At 46.4% G+C, this 20631-nt stretch overlaps 4 protein-coding genes across 4 annotated transcripts; 1 reads left to right on the forward strand and 3 right to left on the reverse strand.

The window, feature by feature from the left end:
• Positions 1-255: 255 nt before the first annotated feature.
• On the reverse strand, positions 256-3714 carry LOC125510321. Its single transcript, XM_048675476.1, has 7 exons — positions 3421-3714; positions 3169-3301; positions 1849-1952; positions 1584-1755; positions 1341-1481; positions 1166-1257; positions 256-1076 (listed from the first exon to the last, which is right to left on the reverse strand). Exons 1-7 carry the CDS (start codon positions 3696-3698, stop codon positions 368-370), a joined length of 1629 nt encoding a protein of 542 aa, XP_048531433.1. The 5' UTR covers positions 3699-3714; the 3' UTR covers positions 256-367.
• A 1058-nt stretch (positions 3715-4772) lies between these two features.
• On the reverse strand, positions 4773-8384 carry LOC125510323. The gene is made up of 5 exons (XM_048675478.1): positions 8084-8384; positions 7077-8005; positions 6168-6329; positions 5891-6080; positions 4773-5063 (listed from the first exon to the last, which is right to left on the reverse strand). Exons 2-5 carry the CDS (start codon positions 7677-7679, stop codon positions 5041-5043), a joined length of 978 nt encoding a protein of 325 aa, XP_048531435.1. The 5' UTR covers positions 7680-8005; positions 8084-8384; the 3' UTR covers positions 4773-5040.
• A 198-nt stretch (positions 8385-8582) lies between these two features.
• Positions 8583-12220, forward strand: LOC125510322 (E3 ubiquitin-protein ligase ZNF598-like). The gene has a single exon (XM_048675477.1). It carries the CDS (start codon positions 8717-8719, stop codon positions 11954-11956), a length of 3240 nt encoding a protein of 1079 aa, XP_048531434.1. The 5' UTR covers positions 8583-8716; the 3' UTR covers positions 11957-12220.
• A 1305-nt stretch (positions 12221-13525) lies between these two features.
• Positions 13526-16943, reverse strand: LOC125556541 (F-box/FBD/LRR-repeat protein At5g56420-like). Its single transcript, XM_048719255.1, has 5 exons — positions 16495-16943; positions 15304-16340; positions 15000-15161; positions 14705-14891; positions 13526-13924 (listed from the first exon to the last, which is right to left on the reverse strand). Exons 2-4 carry the CDS (start codon positions 16180-16182, stop codon positions 14706-14708), a joined length of 1227 nt encoding a protein of 408 aa, XP_048575212.1. The 5' UTR covers positions 16183-16340; positions 16495-16943; the 3' UTR covers positions 13526-13924; position 14705.
• Between the last annotated feature and the right edge of the window lie 3688 nt (positions 16944-20631).

Below are 20631 nucleotides of genomic sequence, written 5' to 3' on the forward strand. Positions count from 1 at the left end.
GATCAGGGAAGCCCAAAGGGGTTCGCTTCGGTTGCCAGCATGATTTAACCCTAAAAACAAAAACCAACACGACTTGTTGAAAACATATGCTGATGTGGCGAGCTGGCAAGTGAAGATAAATAAGAGTAATTGCTGATGTGGCATGGCTGCTGAGTTGGATAGCTTGCGTGTTTAGAGAAATAAGGTAGTGAGGATGAACTGTTTAGGTATTATAGATTATAGATACGGAATAATAGTTTGGGGCAAGCCAGCACCTTGCAAAACCAAACGCACGAGACAAGTAATATGTATATAACTTAGCAGTATGTAGTTCCGGCATTGTATAGGCGCAAGCAAAGGATTCAACATCACGATTCCACTGCGCAAGCTAAGGGAGCTTCCCCCCGGATGACCTCAGCGCCTCGAAGCGCGCCGTCAGGGTCTCGAAGTCCAGGGGCATGTTCGGATGAACGCGGGAGCCGGGGTTCGCCTTCGGCGGCTCAGGGAAGTCATCGTTGTCTTCTGCTTCCTTCTCTTCGCGGTGACCGTTTCCTGGGTAACGTTCCTTCCGTGGAGGCCGCCTCTCCAGGGAGGACTGTATCTCGGCGTCGCTGCCGTCCTCCGCCTCTGAATCATCAAACTTTATCTCCGAGTGCACCTTGCTAGCAGCACGGCTGTTCCTTCTGCGCGTCCTGCCAGTACCCAGATCCTGAAGCAGGTCCGAGTCTTTATCTTCCATGTGGTTCGACCCGCTTAACCTTCTGCCTGTGCTTCCACGGAGCCTCATTTCATCGAAGGCGGATGCATTTTCTTTCCTGGAGGTTCTGCTTGAGTTGCTCATCATCGATTGGCGCCTGCTAGAATGAGTGGACTCATGAAGAGTGGTCTTCCAGTCCTCGTCATCGTCATCGTCATCGTCATCGTCTTCGTCTTCGTCGGATGAATGGGTGTTCTGGTTGGCAAGGTTGGCTGCAGCCTTAGCGGCAGATGCTGCTTGCGCAGCAGACTCCGCAGCTGCTCGTGCAGCTGAAGCTGCATCCTTGAATTGCTTGGCACCTCTAACATTATTATCATCATACTCATCAGCGTATCCAGAACTGCAAATGAGAAGAAGGGATGGATGAGGAACCAATGTTATACAGGTTTGCGTCATTTGTATCGTTATAGAGGGAAAGGAGCTAGAAACCTGTAAATAGATGGACTGGGTTGCACAAAATTTGCTGATAGCGTAGTCTTCACGGGCATTTTGGAAGCTTCACCAAATGAACTAGGTCCTTGCTGCTCAGAAGTAAAGCCTATTAGTTCGACACTATAAAGCCTGTAAATGAAAGAATGCACATTACAGTGTTAGTAGTACATACAATCATCTCTTCAGCAGGTTTAAGAAGATCCTGCTCAGCCTCGCTCGGGTCCCAATCGATTTGATGCTCCTTTGCTATATCCTTGAGAACTTTCAGCTTAGTTTGCCCAGACGGCTTATTGGCTGACAGCTTCTCAATTAGCTTCAGAAGAACATCATCGATTTCAGTAGTGAGCAGAAAATACATGCAGTAGTGACATCGAATGACTTTGCAGGAGAAAAAATAAGAAATACACACACTTACAAGGTTATTAACACCAGCATTTGGGCGCAGGTCAACTGCAGCAGCAACGAAATCTTTCCCATACTTCTTTTCAAAAAGGTCCCGCATCCGAGTGAGTTCAGGGAGTTCAGAGCACCTTGGGGCTGCAAATATCAAACTGCAGATACCTTCTTTCAGGTCCGCTGGGCATTCCCTGAAGAAGAGGTTGGCCAGTGGCACAAGTTTAGGTCCTGGTTATCAGAACAAACAATTCTGAAAGCAAGGAAATGTTGCAAGATACACATACTTCTGCTTGGCAATGATGGGAAGCCGTGTAACAATCAGTTCACAGAAAAGTTCAATAATCTCATTTGCCGCCATAGTGTTTTGTTCTCTAATTACATGCTCGACCTGAAATACACCAAATAACTTGATTTGAGATATGGTCGACAGTGTTTTCCTCATTGTTCGGTACATGTGCATATCCTTTTCCTAAATAAATACATAGCATACACATCCTCTAGTTTACAAAGGTGCCGGGGGGAATAATTCAATGTGGGATTAGACTCAAGTGTAACAACAACCTATTCTCTTTCAAGGAAAAGAGTAACAACAGCCTGATTTGTCAGAAATTAACTATAGTCAAAACCCACAATATGGTTGGATATAAATGAAAAAGCTTGCTATGTTTAAGACATTAGAAGTTCCCTTACCTCAAATCTCTGTAATCTCTATCGCATCAAAGCTTCTATATCTGACTAATCAGTGTTTTTTCAGAGAAATTTTATGTCAGAAACTGTTCCCTAATTTTGTCCCCTTTTCTGACTAATCAGTGTCTTGAGACTCACAGTGGGTGAAGCACCAATACACGAGGCAGCCCAATCTCTATGACTAACTGATACAGGTCGCATACAAAACAAACCAAAGAACACAATTGAGCATTTGCAAGACGCAAATGTATAGTATACATACCCTTTTCTTAAATGTATAGCATGCACATATTCAAATCTACTAAGAATGTTAAAAAGGGTAAGTAATCAGAGAGAAATGTGTTATTTAATGTTGGATCTTAGACTGGAGTGTAACGGCACCCTGACCTGCCTGATTTGTACAGGAATGAACTGGAGTCAAAACCCAGTAAACACGGTTGGGTATAAATAGGAAGCCTTGTATTGTCTACTATTGGACATTAAATCATTAATTAATTGATTATAAAGAAGTTTCCTTATCTGCAATGTATATATAGGTAGAGTGGAAGAGGAAACGCTAGATTTAAGGAAGTTATAATCTCTTCCGCATCAATCAGAAAGTGTTGTACTATTTCTGGAATCTGTTTCCCGATTCTGTCCGTCCGAATGAGCAGGGCCATTCCTGCCATGGACGCGCTACCGATATCTGGATTCACCGCCGGTCGCGGGATTGGATTTGGCGCAGAAGGCCGGCCGGAAGGCCCGACGCGTGCTGGCCGAACTAAACGGAACCGCGGCGACCCCGACCAATCTGTCCGGCGAGCCGAGGTGTGTCTGATGCAGGAGGATGCGCGTGCAGAAGAGAGCGAGCCGGCTGGAACATCGAACATGTATACACTGCACTGTAGGATTTATGAGGTATGGGGCGTACTACGTACCCTGATGCGGGCGGTGTCCTCGCGGCCGTCGCGGAGCAGCGCGGCGACGTCCCCGCGCATCTTGCGCACCTGCGCCTCGCGGCGGTTCCGCAGCAGCTTCATCCGCGCCGCCGCCATCCGCGCCTCCGTCTTGCTGCGAACCAACAAACGAACCGACACCACCGTCAGTGAGTTAGTTTCCACCGGTGACGCACGCGAGAAAACGAACAAACAAACAAACAACCAAACAGGGCGCGGGCGGTGGGGGGTGACCATTTGGATGCGCTGAAGGAGCCGCGGAGGCGCGCGGCGGCGAGGAGGGAGCCGGCCAGCCGCCGCAGCGCGCGCACGGGGGAGCTGGAGTCGCCGCCCGTGGGCATCATCATCTTCCTCCTCCTCCCCCCCGGCCGGCCTCGCTCTCTATCTGGCTCGCCGCCGCCGCCGGAGGTGGGAGACTGGGAGGGGAGGGGAGGGGAGGCGGCGTGGTGTGCGCGCGCCCTGTGTGTTGTGTTGTGTGCTGTGTGTTGGGGACTTGGGGTGGAGCTGGGCATGGGCTGGGGCCTGTGGGTTTGGCGACTTTGTTGGGGGCCTTGCGTCGGTCGGTCGGTCGGTGCCGGTGCTGGTGCGGCTCTGTCTCCAACGGTCGGATTTGACTTGACCCGTCGGGGAGGTGGAGATGCTCCTCCACGAGGCGAAGCGGCCGGGGAGGTGGGCCCGCGCCGCGCTTTGCCGTGTTGTCCGGGAGTGGTGCGGGCTCACGCGTGGGGCCGCGCTGTCGGCGGGGGAGCGTCTCATTCCCGTTGGGGGATCGCTGGGTTTTTTTTTGAGGGATGGGGGATCGCTGGGTGTGCACCGTGGACGCGGAGGACGATCGCTCTATCTACGAGCCGGACGGTGGCCCCACCGGTCATGGAGGCAGCAACTAGCCCAGCCCCACCGTTCCCAGGCAGCTTTTTTTTTGGTAGGGAAACCCAGACAGCTTTCGGCTCGTCGTTAAACAACTACTCTACTCTAGCGGAGGAGTACTAGCTTTTTATTCGAAAAGAAAAGAAAAGAATCAAATTCAAGTATATCCAGGAAATTTTCACACGACCGTTCCAAGAAGATTCAGATGGACCACCCCTGCAAACAAAAAAAAAGATCAGATGGACTGTTGGACAGCAGCTTTAGCAGGCAGGCACCTCGCCATTACATTCACACCGTGCTCAGCTCAAGACTGTAACCAGCAAACACAGCAGCTTCGCGTGATCATCAGAAGCGCACAAGCGATTTCAGTTTAATTCCTTGAGTATTTCGATTGTCTGGAAGACTGCGCTTTCAACAATATTATATTATGCTCGTATTGGAAAGACTTCTACTCGGCATCTCACTTTTTAGGTTTCGCTTGCAAACACTTCTACTCCAAGTTTTAATATACTCTCATCTACAATCTTATGTTCACAAGGAAACTGTAACTTTTATTTTGTTTTTGCTGGGGAAGGAAAATGTAATATTATGCTCGTATTTTGTTTTTGCTGGGGAACTTAAACAAACAACCACCACGAGAACCCAATAAAAACAGTCTTCCGGGAGCGATAGGACAAGATACGCAACATTTTGCACAATAAGTTGCACCACAAAACGACTAAACCAAAAACGCACCGACTTCAGCAGCTTGATCAGTTCAGGACTGACACTAACCAAGCTCAGGAAACAAGCAAGAGCGATACAGGGACGGGTTTAAGCCTTTCCAACAGCATCCAGGCGAGGCACATGACATACTGAAATGGACGTGATGGGCAGGCGCACCATCTCGGTTCACAAAACGCAGGAAGTACCACCTTATCAGTGTAACATTCAGGGAATATGGGAGTCTCTGAGTAGAGAAGCGACGATAGTGGATGATCTGAACTGCTACTTGTGCTGAAAACTGAAGCCTGCGGGAACAACAGAAACACAATGAGCACATGAAAGCCCAGGCTAAATAGAATTGAACCAGCATACAAATGAAGCCATTCAAAAGATATAACTTATCATTCCACAATTTCTCTCGATCTCAAAGCAACTACGGAGCAGCAAGTTCAATTATCTCATTACGAAGACAAGGTGAAAACCTCAATAAAGTGCTCCTGCATTCAGCAACCTGTTGGGTTTTAATAATAAATAAATCAGGCATTATCCTCCTACTTAACAGCATATGCATGCACCTGTAGTTGTTGCCCCAGGGGATGCAGTCACCATGTACTCCCTCCGTCCTTCAAAGAGTGTACTTCCAACTTTATTGGAAAGTCAAACTTTTAAATGTTTGACCTTATTTGTACAATAATACACCAACCTTTATGTCATCAAGTTAAGTAGCATTAGATCCATGATAAAATATATTTTCATCATATACCTATTTGGTTTCACAAACATTGATAGTTTGATTTTCCAACAATGTTGGAAGTACACTCTTTGAAGGACGGAGGGAGTATACTGTTAGGTGCTGATCACCAGCAGCCTAAACAACCGATTAAGATGTGAAAGACAAATGATGTAGAAATGGTGCATGTATTTCTGCTTTGGCCTAGGTTTACATTTCCATTGAAACATATAGGTGGGTCTTTTTCATTTCTAACCTACACCAAATGGTTGAACATCTAGTTTTCCAAATATAAGTACTAGTCTGTGATTTATCTTCCTAGAATAATAATACAGTTTTCCAACTGTCACACATGCAGACTACATAAACAATATAACAGTAAAATGTGGTTGTAATACTTACGTTCACGAGCGTCCTCCTTCTCTTCAATGTTTATTAGTTCCAAATGTACTCCATGATAAGCAAGGACCTTCAATAATTGGTGAATCCTTTTATCGTCTTTCACATGATTGATTTTGACTGCCTTGAGATGTTTTGATACCAAAAATTGTTCCGCTGGGTTGTAGATCTCACTCGTTTCAATGAGAAATTCCTGTCACAAACAAAATAATTAACTGAAAGGAATAAGCAGTACATGGAAATTTCAAAGATAAGGCATCATACATGAAAAAAGTTATACCTCAGAGCGACTAGCAAGTTCAAGCGTAAGCCTCTGTAGAATTGGTGAGTGCTGGAGAAAGTAAACTAGTCCATTGAAGTTAGCAGCCATACACCAGTCACCAAGCAACAATGTTTTTACCTTGCTAAACATCGGGGACCATTTTATATCATTTCTGAAGATCTGGGCGAAGTGAAAAAAAAAAGAACAGTTGAAACTCTTAATTCAAGTATATGAATTAGTAATACTGAAATGAATACAAGCATTCTAGAAAATTCTAAATTTGAGCAACTATGCACAAGCAATAAAGCGATTTATACCCTGAACCAGATTTTAGAACCATATTAAATTAAGCCGCACTATTTAAGTGTCACACAAATTGACATGGCTCCCAGATTAATCTGAATCATATGCTTTTGCATAGTAGAATGTAAGTACCAAGTAGCCTTACATGCATACTATATGTATAATGCCTTTCTCATGAACAAACTATAGGGGCTATCTTCATAGAAACATGACGGCAGCCCCTTGCAGTTCAGGCATCTAGAGATAACAGCTGGCTAGGCTTGCAAACCATTTTTTCCTGCCTCTTCTTTTTTCCCCTCTATTTTTTGTTTACATTGGGTCAGAACCAGTTTTGCTAGTTTAGCTCCATTTGCTAGAGTTGTTTTGGGGTTCTGGGTTTGATGTCAAGTAAGTTGTAAGTTGTAAGTTATGAGCCTTCTCGGCATTCTTCTTGTAATACAAAATGGTGCAGATGCAAGAAAAATTAGAAAAATACGATTAAAAAAGAGGGAGTTGGTGACAAACATGCAATGCATACCACAAGCCAGTTTAATATGCTCCAATTGACTAATACACTGATGCAAAGATGAAGTGAAGGAGTCAGCAAAACAAGCATATCCATTGGAAAAAGAAGCACAAGCATACCATAGACTTGCAGGTTATCAGCTCTAAATTTGTAGCGGCTGATAAACCTTGGAGAAGCACACAATCATCTATACCATAGCACTCCACACATGACTCGAGACCACAGTCCCCGTTAGAACTATTTCTACAATTATCTCTGCAGTAGGGTCCAGTGTTGATAAATGCCGTTACCAATGATGGCAGGCTCTCAAGCAACGGAGTCCAACCCAAACAGTCGTATAGTTCCAAGAAAACCAGACCTGGCGCAGATATAACACACCGGGTTTCCATTGGGAAAAGACCTGTATCTCTGATCGCCAGATGTTGTAGAGATTTTGGGAAAACAGTCTCAATGTCGATTATACAGTCTTGAATGTCCAACACCTCCAGTAACTGACAGCCCAAAACATCAAGAGAGAAATCCTCAAACTGGACACGATGAAGAATTAACCTTGTCAAGTGCTGGGAGATGAGAGTCCCAGGAAATATCCTCAAAGGACGATAAACAGTTATTTCGAGTCGAATAACCCTCGCTTTGCATGACACAGCATAACGGAGCCACAGCTCAAAGTCTTGCTGAATCTCCTCCTCGTAGGTCGTAACAATCATGGCGATGATCGCCATTAAAAAGGATCTCACATTCACGCAGAGGAGTTGGGTCACGGTATCGGAGAAGACTATGGACGAAATGGCTCAGGTCCTGCCCAAACTGGTAGGTCCCAGCATAGGCGTCGAGGCGAATGGCCGGCACGGACTTCCAGAGGGTGCGCCAGCGGGTGGCGAGCACGCACGTCTGCACGGCCTGGTGCGAGGGCAGGAATGACAGCACCAGCTGGATCAATTCGTCCGGCAGCGTGCTTACCCGGTCCTCATCGCCGCCAGCCACAGCGGCTTCCTTGCTGCACATCCTCTCGGCCATTCCGTCGAACAGGTGGTGTCCCGCCCCGAAGCTGCCGATGGTGGCCGACACAGAATGAGCAAACATGCGGCAAAGATTGGTAAAGAAGCCAAGGTTCGCACCAAGTTACCTCTGGTCGCCGTCTCCGGCCAGACGCGCAGGAGGCCCGTCCGATGGAGTGCTCCCGCTCCTCGGCGGCGGCGGGTTTGCTCCGCACTCCGGGTCGCGACGTCAGAAGAGCAGTCACTCCCCTAAGCCATCTCGGTTCTGGGTTCTCTGTTGGTGGGGGAGAGGAATGCGGCGGGTCAGCGGCGAATAGATATAGATCGTCACCGCGTCGAGTCTCCTCGCCTCCCCGGCGATCGCCGTGCATTCACTTCCTCGAGCAACACGAAGCGGTGGGGGGGGGAGGAAGACTGAGAGGAACACGGGGGGCAAGGGGAGAGACCCACTATTCGACGCTCCGTGCGAGGGGAAACGCACGCAGCACAGGCGTGCGAGTGGACCGGCCCGTTTAAGCGTGTCGAACCTGGTCTCTCCACCGCCTTACCAAACCTCTCCGCCCAGCGGTCCAACTTATTCTTCTCAAAAAAAAAAGCGGTCCAACTTATAAAAAAGAAAAAACTCTCTCCAGCGGAGAGGAGAAAAGCCCAGAGCCAAACCGCTCCATCGTCTCGAACCTTCTCGCCTCCTCTAACCCTTCCTCGCCGCCGAACCCTAACCCTTCCTCGCCGCCGCCGACCGACCCCCGCCGCACGCCGGGATGGACGACAGCTGCGCGGTGTGCGCGGACGCGCTCGAGTGGGTGGCCTACGGGCCCTGCGGCCACCGCGAGGTGTGCTCGACCTGCGTCGTCCGCCTCCGCTTCGTCGTCGGGGACCGTCATTGCTGCATCTGCAAGACGGACTGCCCCTCCGTCTTCGTCACCAAGGCCATGGGGGACTACACGAGGGTCATCTCCGATTTCTCCGCCTTGCCCGCCGCGGCGAGCGAGGGGAAGGCGGGGGAGTACTGGTACCACGAGGATTCAAGGGCCTACTTCGACGACGCCGACCACTACAAGATGATTCGGGCCATGTGCCGGCTCTCCTGCAGCGTATGTGAGAGAATTGAGGAGGGCCAGGCCGGCCAGGCGGCGCAAGCGAAGGGCAGGGACAGCACCTTCAAGACCATTGGCCTGCTAAGGGGGCATCTGTCCGACAAGCATGGGCTGCGCATGTGCAAACTTTGCTTGGAGGGGAGGAAGGTGTTCATCTGTCAACAGAAGCTCTACACGCAGGAACAGATGACCCGGCACACGCAAACAGGGGACACTGAGGTGGATGGCTCCGAGGTCGAACGCGGCGGCTTTGCGGGACACCCGATTTGCGAGTATTGCAAGAGGGCATTCTATGGAGATAATGAGCTTTACGCGCATATGACCAGGGACCACTACTCGTGCCACATATGTCAGAGGCGGCATCCTGGGCAGTACGATTATTTCCGCAACTACAATGATTTGGAGATGCATTTTCGGAAAGATCACTTCCTCTGCGAAGATGACGCGTGTTTGGCCAAGAAGTTTGTTGTCTTCCAGAGCGACGCGGAGATCAACAGACACAATGCAATGGAGCACGGCGGGCGGATGTCTCGTGCCCAGAGGAACGCCACACTTCAGATACCTACCAGTTTTATGTACCAAAGGAATGAGCAAGATCAAAGGCGTGGCAGAGGCAGGGGCCGTAGTGCTCACCATGACAGACCTGATGGGGATTTCTCATTACCTGTGGATGGCAGTGCAACTGCAGACCATGGCCTTGGAAGTCGACTTGATAGCGCAGGGGGTTCCACGATGCTTGCTGATGAATCACTGTTCCCTCCACTGCCTGGGTCAAGTAACAAGTGTTCTGCTTCAACACAACAGGGGCTGCAAGGTCTTCCTAAGACCACTCTTGCATCAAGGCTTCAACAGTCTAGGAAGGGCACCGTGAAGGTACTATATTCTGGTCGGCCTCAAACTGCTCAAAATCCTGAGATAGTACCTCATGCTTCCACTTCCACCCACACATGTCCTACACCTGAGCGGGAGCGGAATGGCAGTGCAACTGCAGAGCATGGCCTTGGAAGTCGAGTTGATAGTGTTGCAGGGCCTTTACAGTCATCAAGTGTCAGTTCGGCCAGTTCTCGTCGTCGAAGCTTAGGGAATGGTCGCGTGCTTGAACAATTGTCTTTTCCTCATCTTCAAGGCCGGGATATTCCTGATGCTAGGATGGATGCTGTTTCAGATGAAACCTCGTTTGCTCCCCTCTCGGAGCATCAATCAAGTAATACGCTGGCTCTTAATCAGAGCTCAAGGGGTTCTGAGAGGCTTGGTGATGTGTTCCTTCCATTGCCTGGGTCAAGTAACAAAGGTTCTGCTTCAACACGACATGGGCTGAAGCCTTTTGCTAAGAACACACTTGCATCAAGGCTTGAACAACCTAGGAAGGGCACCGTGAAGGTACTAAATTCTGGTCGGCCTCAAACCGCTGAAAATCCTGAGATAGTACCTCATGTTTCCACTTCCACCCAGACATGTCCTACACCTGAGCAGGAGCGGGATGGCACTGCAACTGCAGAACATCATGGCCTTGGAAGTCTAGTTGATAGTGTTGCAGGGCCTTTACAGTCATCAAGTGTCAATTCAGCCAGTTCTGGTCAAAGCTTAGGGAATGGTGGCGTGCTCGAACAATTGTCTTTTCCTCCTCCTGGAGACCAGGATATTCCTGATGCTAGGATGGATGCTGTTCCTGAAAAAACCTCGTTTCCCCCCCTCTCAGAGCATCAACCAAAGCATGCACTGTCTGTTAATCAGAGCTCAAGGGGTTCTGCGAAGCATCAAGCAAAGCATGCACCGGCTGTTAATCAGAGCTCAAGGGATTCTGCGAGGCTTGGTGATGAATCATTATTCCCTCCATTGCCTGGGTTAAGTAACAAGGGTTCTGCTTCAACACAACAGGGGCTGCAAAGTCTTGCTAAGAACACATTTGCATCAAGGCTTCAACAACCTAGGAAGGGCGCCATGAATTCTTGTCGGTCCCAAACCACTGAAAATCCTGAGATAGTGCCTGATTTTTCCACTTCCACCGAGGCATGGCCGACGCCTGATCAGGGGCTACATCTCTCTGGGTCTTCTCACCTTCGGACTGTACCTCAATCGACAAGAGATAATGGGCTCGTGCCACCTGCCTCCAGTGGTTCAGCATGGAATTCCAGAGCTCCAATCAAGATGAAGCACTCTGTTTCTACCCCTAATCTTGTTTCTGGTGGGTCCTCTACCCAGGCATCATCAAGTACAGCTTACGGCAATAAACACCAAGTGTCACCTCAAAGCAGCCAGCCTTTGCCTCTTGCGGAGGATGTTCGGCAAGCGAACAACGCCCTCGTGGAAAAAATGCGTGCTGCATTTGGAATGGATGAGGATAGGTTCTCTGCGTTTAAAGAAATTGCTTCTGAATACCGTCACGGCGTCATTGGTGCTTCGGAGTATCTCTCCTATGTGGAGCAGTTTGGTATATCGCATCTTGTTCCTGAAATGGCTATACTGTTGCCTGATCCTCTGAAGCAGACCGAACTTGCTGAGGCCTATTACGCCAACATGCGCTCTAAAAGCCTGAAAGAAAATGGCAGTTTTGAAACCATTACCTTGAAAGAGAAATTGCTTCAGGAAGGAGAGGCTGCAGTGCTTTCAAAGGATGGGTACCGATCTTCCAAGGAAAGAACCCCACTATCTGCTGGAGGTGATCAAGTTGCCATTTCAAAGGCGTCTAGCACCAGTAGGTATGTGGGCAAGGGTGGAGGAAGCAGCAGCAGTAATAACAACAGTAAACAATCAAAGAAGACGTCAAAGTTTCTCAGAGCTCGGTTGGGCGACAACTCATTGGCTATGCTTGATTTTCGTCATCCTGATGATGTGAGCCCTGAAAGAAACGTTTGGAAGAAGGGTGTGGCGCAGAAGCTCTTTTCCGGCAATGCAAAGAAATAGCATCATTTTGCGCAGATCTAGTTTGATGCATCCGTTCAGCAGCTGGTTGGCGGTAAATGTGCACATTTTATGATGTGTGTTTGGCTGCTTGGAGAAGGCGTCGTCTATGTAGAAGGTCGTTTCGTTTGAGTCTAGTTTCGTTTCGTACTGAATTTTTGCTGGTTTAAAACCTCAGAGGTGAGGATGGAACTTGAAATAGTACCGCAGTGTCATGTTCGTGGCTAGCTATAACTTTGTGGAAGTGTAGACTGTATATTGCACGAATTCTACCAATGATTTTGTGTCCTTGCAGAAAAAACTCTCTATAGCAAGTTTACTCAGGGTTCGCTCAGAGTTTTTGCCTGTTTTTTCCGTTAAAATGCGAAAATTTGAAATACATAACGAAAGTTTACTAAACTACATGAATATTAAAAGAATCAAGATTTTTTCCTAAAAGCGTAGTTTCAAAAAAAAATCCATGTATGTAGAGAAGTTCAGAATGTAAAAACGTAAATTTAAAGAAAAAGTAAGAAAAAGAAAAGGAGCAAAAAACCCGTAAAGGGAACCCCTGAGAATAAACGAGAAAGAGAGCATAAAAGAAAACCGCCAGAACCAAAGAAAATTTGTCACATTGCCCCGTATGTTCTCCCCGCAATCTGACGCAATGAGCATCACATAGCGAATTCTGTGACGAGGCATGTATTTTGGCTAGAGTTTTCCTTTTCTTTTTCTTGCGGGGAAAATGTCTAGTAGTTGTGGTAAGCCGATACACATGTCATGACGGTGGAACGTCCAGCGTGGTGTCTCATGTCATGTGCAAGGTGTTTACATATGTTTGTGAAAACAAAACTGATTTGTTCTTATGTACATGTGTTTATTTACATGCCACATTCAGATGAAACGTGTTCTTTCTTATTTGTTCCACTAGCCATTTGTTCATTCGAAGAGCTCTTCTAAGTACTGTTCAATACTCCCTTCGTTCCTAAATAGGAGTATAATCTTTGTATAGATTTCATTATGTACCACATACGGATGTATGTAGATGCATTTTGGAATGTAGATTTACTCATTTTGCCCCGTATGCAGTTCATAGTGGAACCTCTACAAAGACTTATATTTAGGAACGGAGGGAGTATCAGTCATCCATTGATCGAACGTAATTTTCGCTATGCAGAATTCTATCATGTTATTTTGAATGTGTTCAGAAGGAATAAATATTTGTTTCTAATACTCCATGTAAGGGTGCCCGCACGTATTTTGAGCCTGATTTAGACCATCACTGTGACCAACAAAATGTTATTTATGTGACAAAAAAAAGTACACCATTCAATTCATACGGGAGAGAAGTTTCCAATAGTATAATACATATTTATTCATCTATAAAACAAACCTAGATATTGTGCTGGCTATAAAAAGAACGTAGATATTTGGCTGTGACTTTGATCACAGGGGGATATAAAAGTCCATCTGGCTGAATCTCTTTGAGAGACGAGGCATTTTTCCTCTCTCTGTTTTTCCAGATAACCTGGGTCTGAAACCACAGTGAAGTTACGAAACCACGGGAAAAGAAAAGAAATAATTTATGCATGCTTAAACTTAAACCGACCAAGGTGTCAGAGGTTTGAACAAATTTGAAGCAACCTATGCAGGGTACTCAAACAATCACCACAAAGCAACTAAAACAGCTTTCCAGGTGTCATCAAAGTTTACTTTATAGTAGTCTTTAGATGCTACTCCTTATTACAGAAGTTGTACTTGAAAGAACGAAATAAACGTTGGACTTCAGCAATTTAATCAGGTCAGGCTTGAGTGCCTGAGTCTGGCCGGGTTGAGGACACGAGTTCATGTGAACAGACATGATGGGCAGACGCGCGATCTCAGCTGACAACACGCAGAGTACCTTATGGTGAATCATTCATGGACATGGGCGTCTGGATAGAGAAGCCATAGTAGACGGTCTGAACTACAATTCATGCTGGAAACTGAAGCCTGTGGAAACAACAACAGGAGACCCAATGAGCACATGAAAGTCCTCGCCAATTAGCGAGTGACACTGAAGTGCAGGAAAACTGTACAAGAAATTCACTTGGATGGTCGGACAAAGATGCAACTTGATCTTGTTCGCAAAAAAAAAAGATGCAACTTGATCTATTTTATTGTAATGCTCAAACGATGTATTGTTAACATGAAAACTAGTCAGAAGTTTTAACTTGTCATTCGACAATTTCCCTCGAGGCCTGGACCTCCAACAAACTAAAGAGCACCAAATTGAACTTTCTCATTGTGAAGACAAGATGAGAACCCTCAATAAAATGTCCATGTTTTTAGCAACATGATGGATTTTGATAATCAATCAAGCATTATCATGTTACTTGACAGCAAATGCATGTAGCTACAGCCACCAAGCACCTCTTGCAGCTGTAGTTGTTGCCCCAGCAGATGGCATCACCATGTTTGATGCTTGGTATTGATCATGAGCAGGCTAAATGGTCGACCAAGATGCGGCATTGTGAATGAAAGGTGTGTGGTGTCATAGTGGCATTGACAAGCCAAAGGATGTAAACATGTTGCATGCACTTCTTCTTTGGCCTAGGTTTACATTTCACTGAAATAAGTTAGGTGGTCTTCCGTTTTTCATTTCTAACCTCACCCAATGGTTGTTTCCAATTTCAGTTTTATTTTGTGATTTAATTGACTGGAAAAATAATAATGTCATACATGCAGACTACATAAACATTGTAACAGTAAAATGTGGTTATAGTCACTTACGTTAAGAAGTATACTTCTCTTTAAAGTTTATTAGTTCTGAATATACTCCATGGAAAGCAAGGACCTTCAATAATAGGTGAATCCTTTTATCACCTTTCACATGATTGATTTCGACTGCCTTGAGATGCTTTGATACCAAGAATTTGTCCTTTGGCTTGTAGGTTTCAGTCGTGGTATCATACCATTGCTGTTGCAAACAAAATAGTTGACTGAAATGAACCAGCAGTACGTGGCAATTTCAAAGACAAAGCATCTATCATACATAGAAGAAGAAGAAGAAAAAAAAAATTCATACCTTAGATAAAGTACAGTGTTCAAGGGTAAGCCTCTCTAGAATCGGTGAGTGCTTGAGAAAGAAAACTAGTCCATGGAAGTACTGAGCCATACACCAGTCACTGAGCAACAATGTTTTTAGCCTGCTAAACATAGGGCACCATTCTATATCTGTTCTGAAAATCTAGACGAGGTGAAGAATTAAAGGACAATTGAAGCTCTAACTTCAAGTGTAAGATTTAATAATACCAAGGTGAACAGAAAACAACAAACGGCATTAGCAAAACAGCAAGCATATAATGAACTGGAAAAGAGTGTGAGCATACCATAAAGTATTCAGCTGTCAACTCTAAATTCGTAGCGCCCGACAAACCTTCAAGAAACACAAAATCAGCTATACCATGGCACACCACACATTGCTCATGACCACAGTACCCATTGAAACTATTTCCGCAAGAACCCTTCAAGACATATTCGGTGTTTATAAATGCCGCAACTAGTGATGGCAAGCTCTTAAACAACGGGGTCCAACCATGACAGTCAGCAACTTCCAAGGTAACCAGACCTGGCGCAGAAGTAAGACAGGGGGAATCCTGAGAGCCAAAACTTGTATCTCTGATTGTCAGATGCTTTAAGGATTTCGGTAAGGCAGTCCCGATGTTGATTACACACTCGTGCATCTCCAGCACCTCAAGTGACTGACAGCCGGAAACATCCAGAGAGAAATCCTCAAACTCGACGCAACGAAGAATTAAGGTTGTCAAATGCTCCGAGATGACAGCCCCGGCAGATAGCTGCAACGGATCATGACCAGCTAGGATTTCAAATCGGAGAACCCTCACTTTGTGCGACACGGCATAACGGAGCCACAGCTCAAAGTCTTGGTGAAACTCCTCCGAGCGCCGATCATCGTCAAAAAGGATCTCACATTCGTGCAGAGGTGTTGGGTCACGGCAGCGAAGAAAGCTATCGATGAAACGCTTCAGGTCCTGGCAACACCGGTAGGCCTCATCATCGGCATCGACGCGAAGAGACGGCACGGACTTCCAGAGGGTGCGCCAGCGGGTGGCGAGCACGCACGTCCGCACGGCTTGACACGAGGGCAGGAGCGACAGCACGAGATGGATCACATCTTCCGGCAGCGTGCTTAAGCGGTCCTCGCCAGCAGCCACAGCCGCTTTCTTGCTGCAGAGCCTCTCTGCCATTCCGTCGAACAGGTGGCGCGAAGCTGCCAATGAGATGGACACCAAATGAGCAGCCAAACGAGGCAGGAAAGGTGGAAAATTGCCCGATGACTCGCCCCGCGTCGACTTAGGTGCCTCTGTTCGCTGCTTCCGGAGGAGAATTTCTTAGTATGTGACACCTTGAAAAAAGAAACAAGTGTACATCAGAGGTAGAATGGTATGCAGCAGTTGACAAACATTGGAATGTGGCTTGTCAGAAATGCCCAGAAATCTGACAAATGCCTGAGAGCACAAACATAAATAAATACAAGAAATTAAAGCCATCAAACTGACCTGAAGTGCGGAATTCACTTGGGACAGAATTCATTCACCAGCCCTAGACATCCTTGTATATATAAACTGGTGAAAACTGAAGAGCAAACATCCATGCCCTAATGTGCTGCACGAACTAGGAATAAAACGGCGACAAGAACTGACTGGATGTTGCTGACCTCATGGCTGCCTCTGCTCCATGCTCATCAACGATGGCGCTCCTCTTAGAATTAACCAATTACTCCTAAGCGAGCCGTGAAGGGACCCGATCGAGGCGAGAACCTCTCCAAGGCACCACCCCCGCGCCGGCTGCCGGGGGAATGGACGGCGGTTTGTCGTGCCTGGCGGCCGGGAAGACTGGAGACGGAGCGGGTGGGCCGTGCGGGAGGCGGCGGCGTTCCGTTCAATCTCGATCGGATTGGGAACGGTGACCTGCAGTGTGGTCTTGGGCTGTAATAAGCACCGGCTGTACTGGGCCTCCTTTCATTTTCTCCCTGTGCATAAAATAAAAGTTTTTCCTCCAAAAGCCTTGGTGGGCTACGGCCCACGAGCTGGCTGCGCCGCACTCGTCGCCGTCGGTGGTGGAAAAAAAAGAAAAAAAAGCACTCCTCGTCGTCGGTGGTGGAAAAAAAGGAGGAAAACCGTGCAGTCGGTCAGTGGATTCACCAGCTTGAACTGTCGCTAGCGTGCACCGGAAGTACCTATTGGCTACCACAAATCTTATTCCTACGTACGAGTATTATACTTTTACGAAAAGTTTACCTACTATTCCTATTCGTTGGTTACTGGGAGTCGGACTAGGTAAATCCCATCCTTCAAATGCCGGCGAACGTCACTAGGTACATCCAGATCATTATTCATATTTTGGTGCTTCTCTCATATTTTCATCCCCTGGATCCATGCAGAATAAATCTATGTACTATGTCACGCTAGCTACGCTTCGTCGTTGGAGATGTCCATGACGTCGGTGCGGGGCGGCGGGTAGATGGGCACGTAGGAGGGCTCCAGCTCCTCCTCCGCATCCATATACGCGAGCATCTCTCGTCGAAGTCTGCGGTGTGCTCCATCTCCGCCTTCTCGAGACGATGACGGCTGGCTTCCGCCTCTGATTCTGACCGGAGGGAATCGAAGATCGTCTGCTGCTTCCCCTGTAGATCCGCGTTCCCAGTGTCCCCCACCACCTCCTCCTCCTAGTCAACCTCCTCCTTCTCCACCTCCAAGTCCTCCTCCGGATCCACCGCCGTCCGGAGGGAGCCGCGCCCGCAGGGTTCTGGACTTCAAGCCTTGCCCAAACCTGCGCAAGGAGCTGCAGCCGACGCTCTGGCGCTAGATATGGCATATGGGTAGCTCCTAACCCGACGTGGGGACTACTAGTGATGACGGAGGACAACTGGAAAGTGCGGCAGCGGCGGACGGCTTAAATAGCCGGACGATTTCATGTGGGGCCTCATTGTCAGTCTGATGCGCTCGGGCACCCTTTTATCTGTCTTTAATTTAGGCTGGACATATGAATGTACTGGTCAGCTCGGGCGATTTGAGGCGTCTGTTTAGATCTTTTTTGGTCGATAACTCACCGGACCGTCCGCGACGGGTTCGGGAGACGGCAGTAGATGCTCTAGCTTTCGAGCTTGATTGCACGATCCCGGGCGTGTGGTGTGGTGGGGAGAGACAGAGACGGAGGCACATAGCGGTGGTACGGCACTGACCAGATAAAAGATGCAGTCAAGTCAAGCCCAGCTCGATCTGCGGCCACGCTGCCTGCACGCATCTGTCAGCTGGAGCAATTGTCACTACTAGAGATATGAGTTTTAGCCACCAAGGTGATTGGTTGCTAAAAGTACAAAATTGGTCGCTAGTGGTCTACTGGTACCAACACTACTTGGTCGCTTTGTGGTGGCTATAGTCTAGTCGCTATAGATATTAAGCGACCAACATTGAGAACCCTGGTCACTAAATGTCATACCAATAGCTACCAACCAAATCTGGTGACTAATGGTATCTAGCGACCAAGGGAGACTTGGTGACTAATGACATCTAGAGACCATGGACGACGTAGTTGCTAAAAATGTACAGCCACCATGTACATGGTTAGTGGCTAGAGATATCTAGTGACCAGCCAAGGCTTGGTGACTAAAAGAATATAGAGACCAGCTACATGTTGGAGACTAGACTTCTTTTGTAACCCAAAAATTGTAAACCTTGGTAACTACAGACATGAGAAAGCAACTATATCATGGGTACAATATATTGTCACACGCTGACAATTGTAGTATGCAAGAAATCTCAGAATTTTAGACATTTGACAATAAGAAGTTTAGAATCAACATTTGTAAACTTATGATCCAAACATTACATGCTAAACTGAATTTTATTTCGCAAGTAGGAAATACCACTCTAGCATTTGCAAAGTACAGTACCATGTTTAGTACTAATCTGAACATATGATCCAATCAGTACACCCCAATATGATCCAAACATTACATTTAGCATTTGTACACTGAATTTTGTTTTTATTTAGATCCAACATAGTCTACTAGATGTGCAAGAAATGCAGAGGCAATAGTTTTCTCTCCTCAGTCTTTAGCGCGAGTATTGCTTTCCGCTGCTCCTCCAAGGTCATCTCCTATATAATGGTGGCCAGAGCACATGTTATTTCATTGACAACATCAGGCATGACAAACATCAGAAAGAGTGCAAGCATGCCATAGGCAACCTATCCATACTTGTAATGATAAAATGTGTAGAACATATACAGACAACAAATACAGGAGCAGAGTGCTTCAGAGAAGTTCAATATGATGGCGTGGCATGGAGTCTTTAGGTTACAGTACCATTTCAGCAGCCAAAGTTTTATCCAATGGCACAATCCAAAACAAACCTAGCAGAATCTATTTGTTTCTACCCGCAAAAAGAAAGTATCCATTTGTTTGTTTCTCTTCGCTACTGAACTCAGACTTACTTGGGTCAATCTAGAGGAGAACATAATCGAATTACCCCATTATTACAGGACAGGATGCAATAACACACGCTTCTTAAACCTGGAACTGAACCAAATCTGAAAGAAAATGTGCTCTTAACTTCTACCATCAGTTAACTATGAAAGCTGATTTTTGAATGTTGACAATCACAGAATATGCTGTAGCTAACGCTAGACACAATGGCGTGGTGTCTCTAAACCACAATACCATCATGTCAGCAGCCAAAGTTTCACCCAAAAATCTACAATCAGCCACGACCGAGAACACAATAAATCTATAAAGGATCCTCGAAAATCATCCACTTGCCGTTCGCTACTGGTTTTCTCTTTGCTACAGGACTCGGTCTTCCATCAATCTTATCTTATCTGGAGTTTCTTAATTGATTGCTGAGGAACATAAACTCCCAAAACAGAGTTGCAAGGCCTTTTACTGCTCTGTTCTGTGCACCCGAGATTATGGTTTAACTGGAAGAAATACTTTGATAATGAATTAATGATGCACCTTTCTTGTACTATTTCCCCCCTTCTCTAATTATCATACAAGTGTTGTACTTTGTAGTACAACCTCTGTTCATTAATATAAGACGTTTTGCAATTCATACACGTGAAATTGAGTTCTAGCAATCCATTTCTAAGAATACCTGGACCCTCTATCCGACACTAAAGAGCATGTGATTCATAAATTTGGACCATCAAGATTAAGATCATGAAGAAATTTGCCAAATCACATAGTATATTGATTGTTTGAAGCAGAGGCAAACTGATCATACCATTTCCATCAGAAGAAGTTGGAGCAGGTCTATATCCTGGTCTCAAATGACTGTTGAAAATGTATACATGTATTACTAGCTATACATTGGAATTTGTAAGTCCATATATTCATGATGAGTATCTTCATTTTCTGTTACAGAATTGTTAGCAAGAACTATCGTGATTAGAAGATCTCGATACCAAGTACACTGCTATATCTAAGCAAGCTGCAGGTGCAGGAGGCATCATCTAAAATACCAGAGCATGGGAAAAATAACATTACCTTGCAAATGATCTTGGATAACTTGACATCCTTTGTACAGTGTTAGACATCAGCGAACCTATGGCAGAAATTGGAATGCTTTATCAAAAGCAATATGCTACATGTATTTTCTGTGAATAAAAAATGACAAAAATAGTTGAGATTGATG

This window comes from Triticum urartu, chromosome 5 (assembly GCF_003073215.2).
Source record: "Triticum urartu cultivar G1812 chromosome 5, Tu2.1, whole genome shotgun sequence".
Classification (NCBI taxonomy): Eukaryota; Viridiplantae; Streptophyta; class Magnoliopsida; order Poales; family Poaceae; genus Triticum; species Triticum urartu.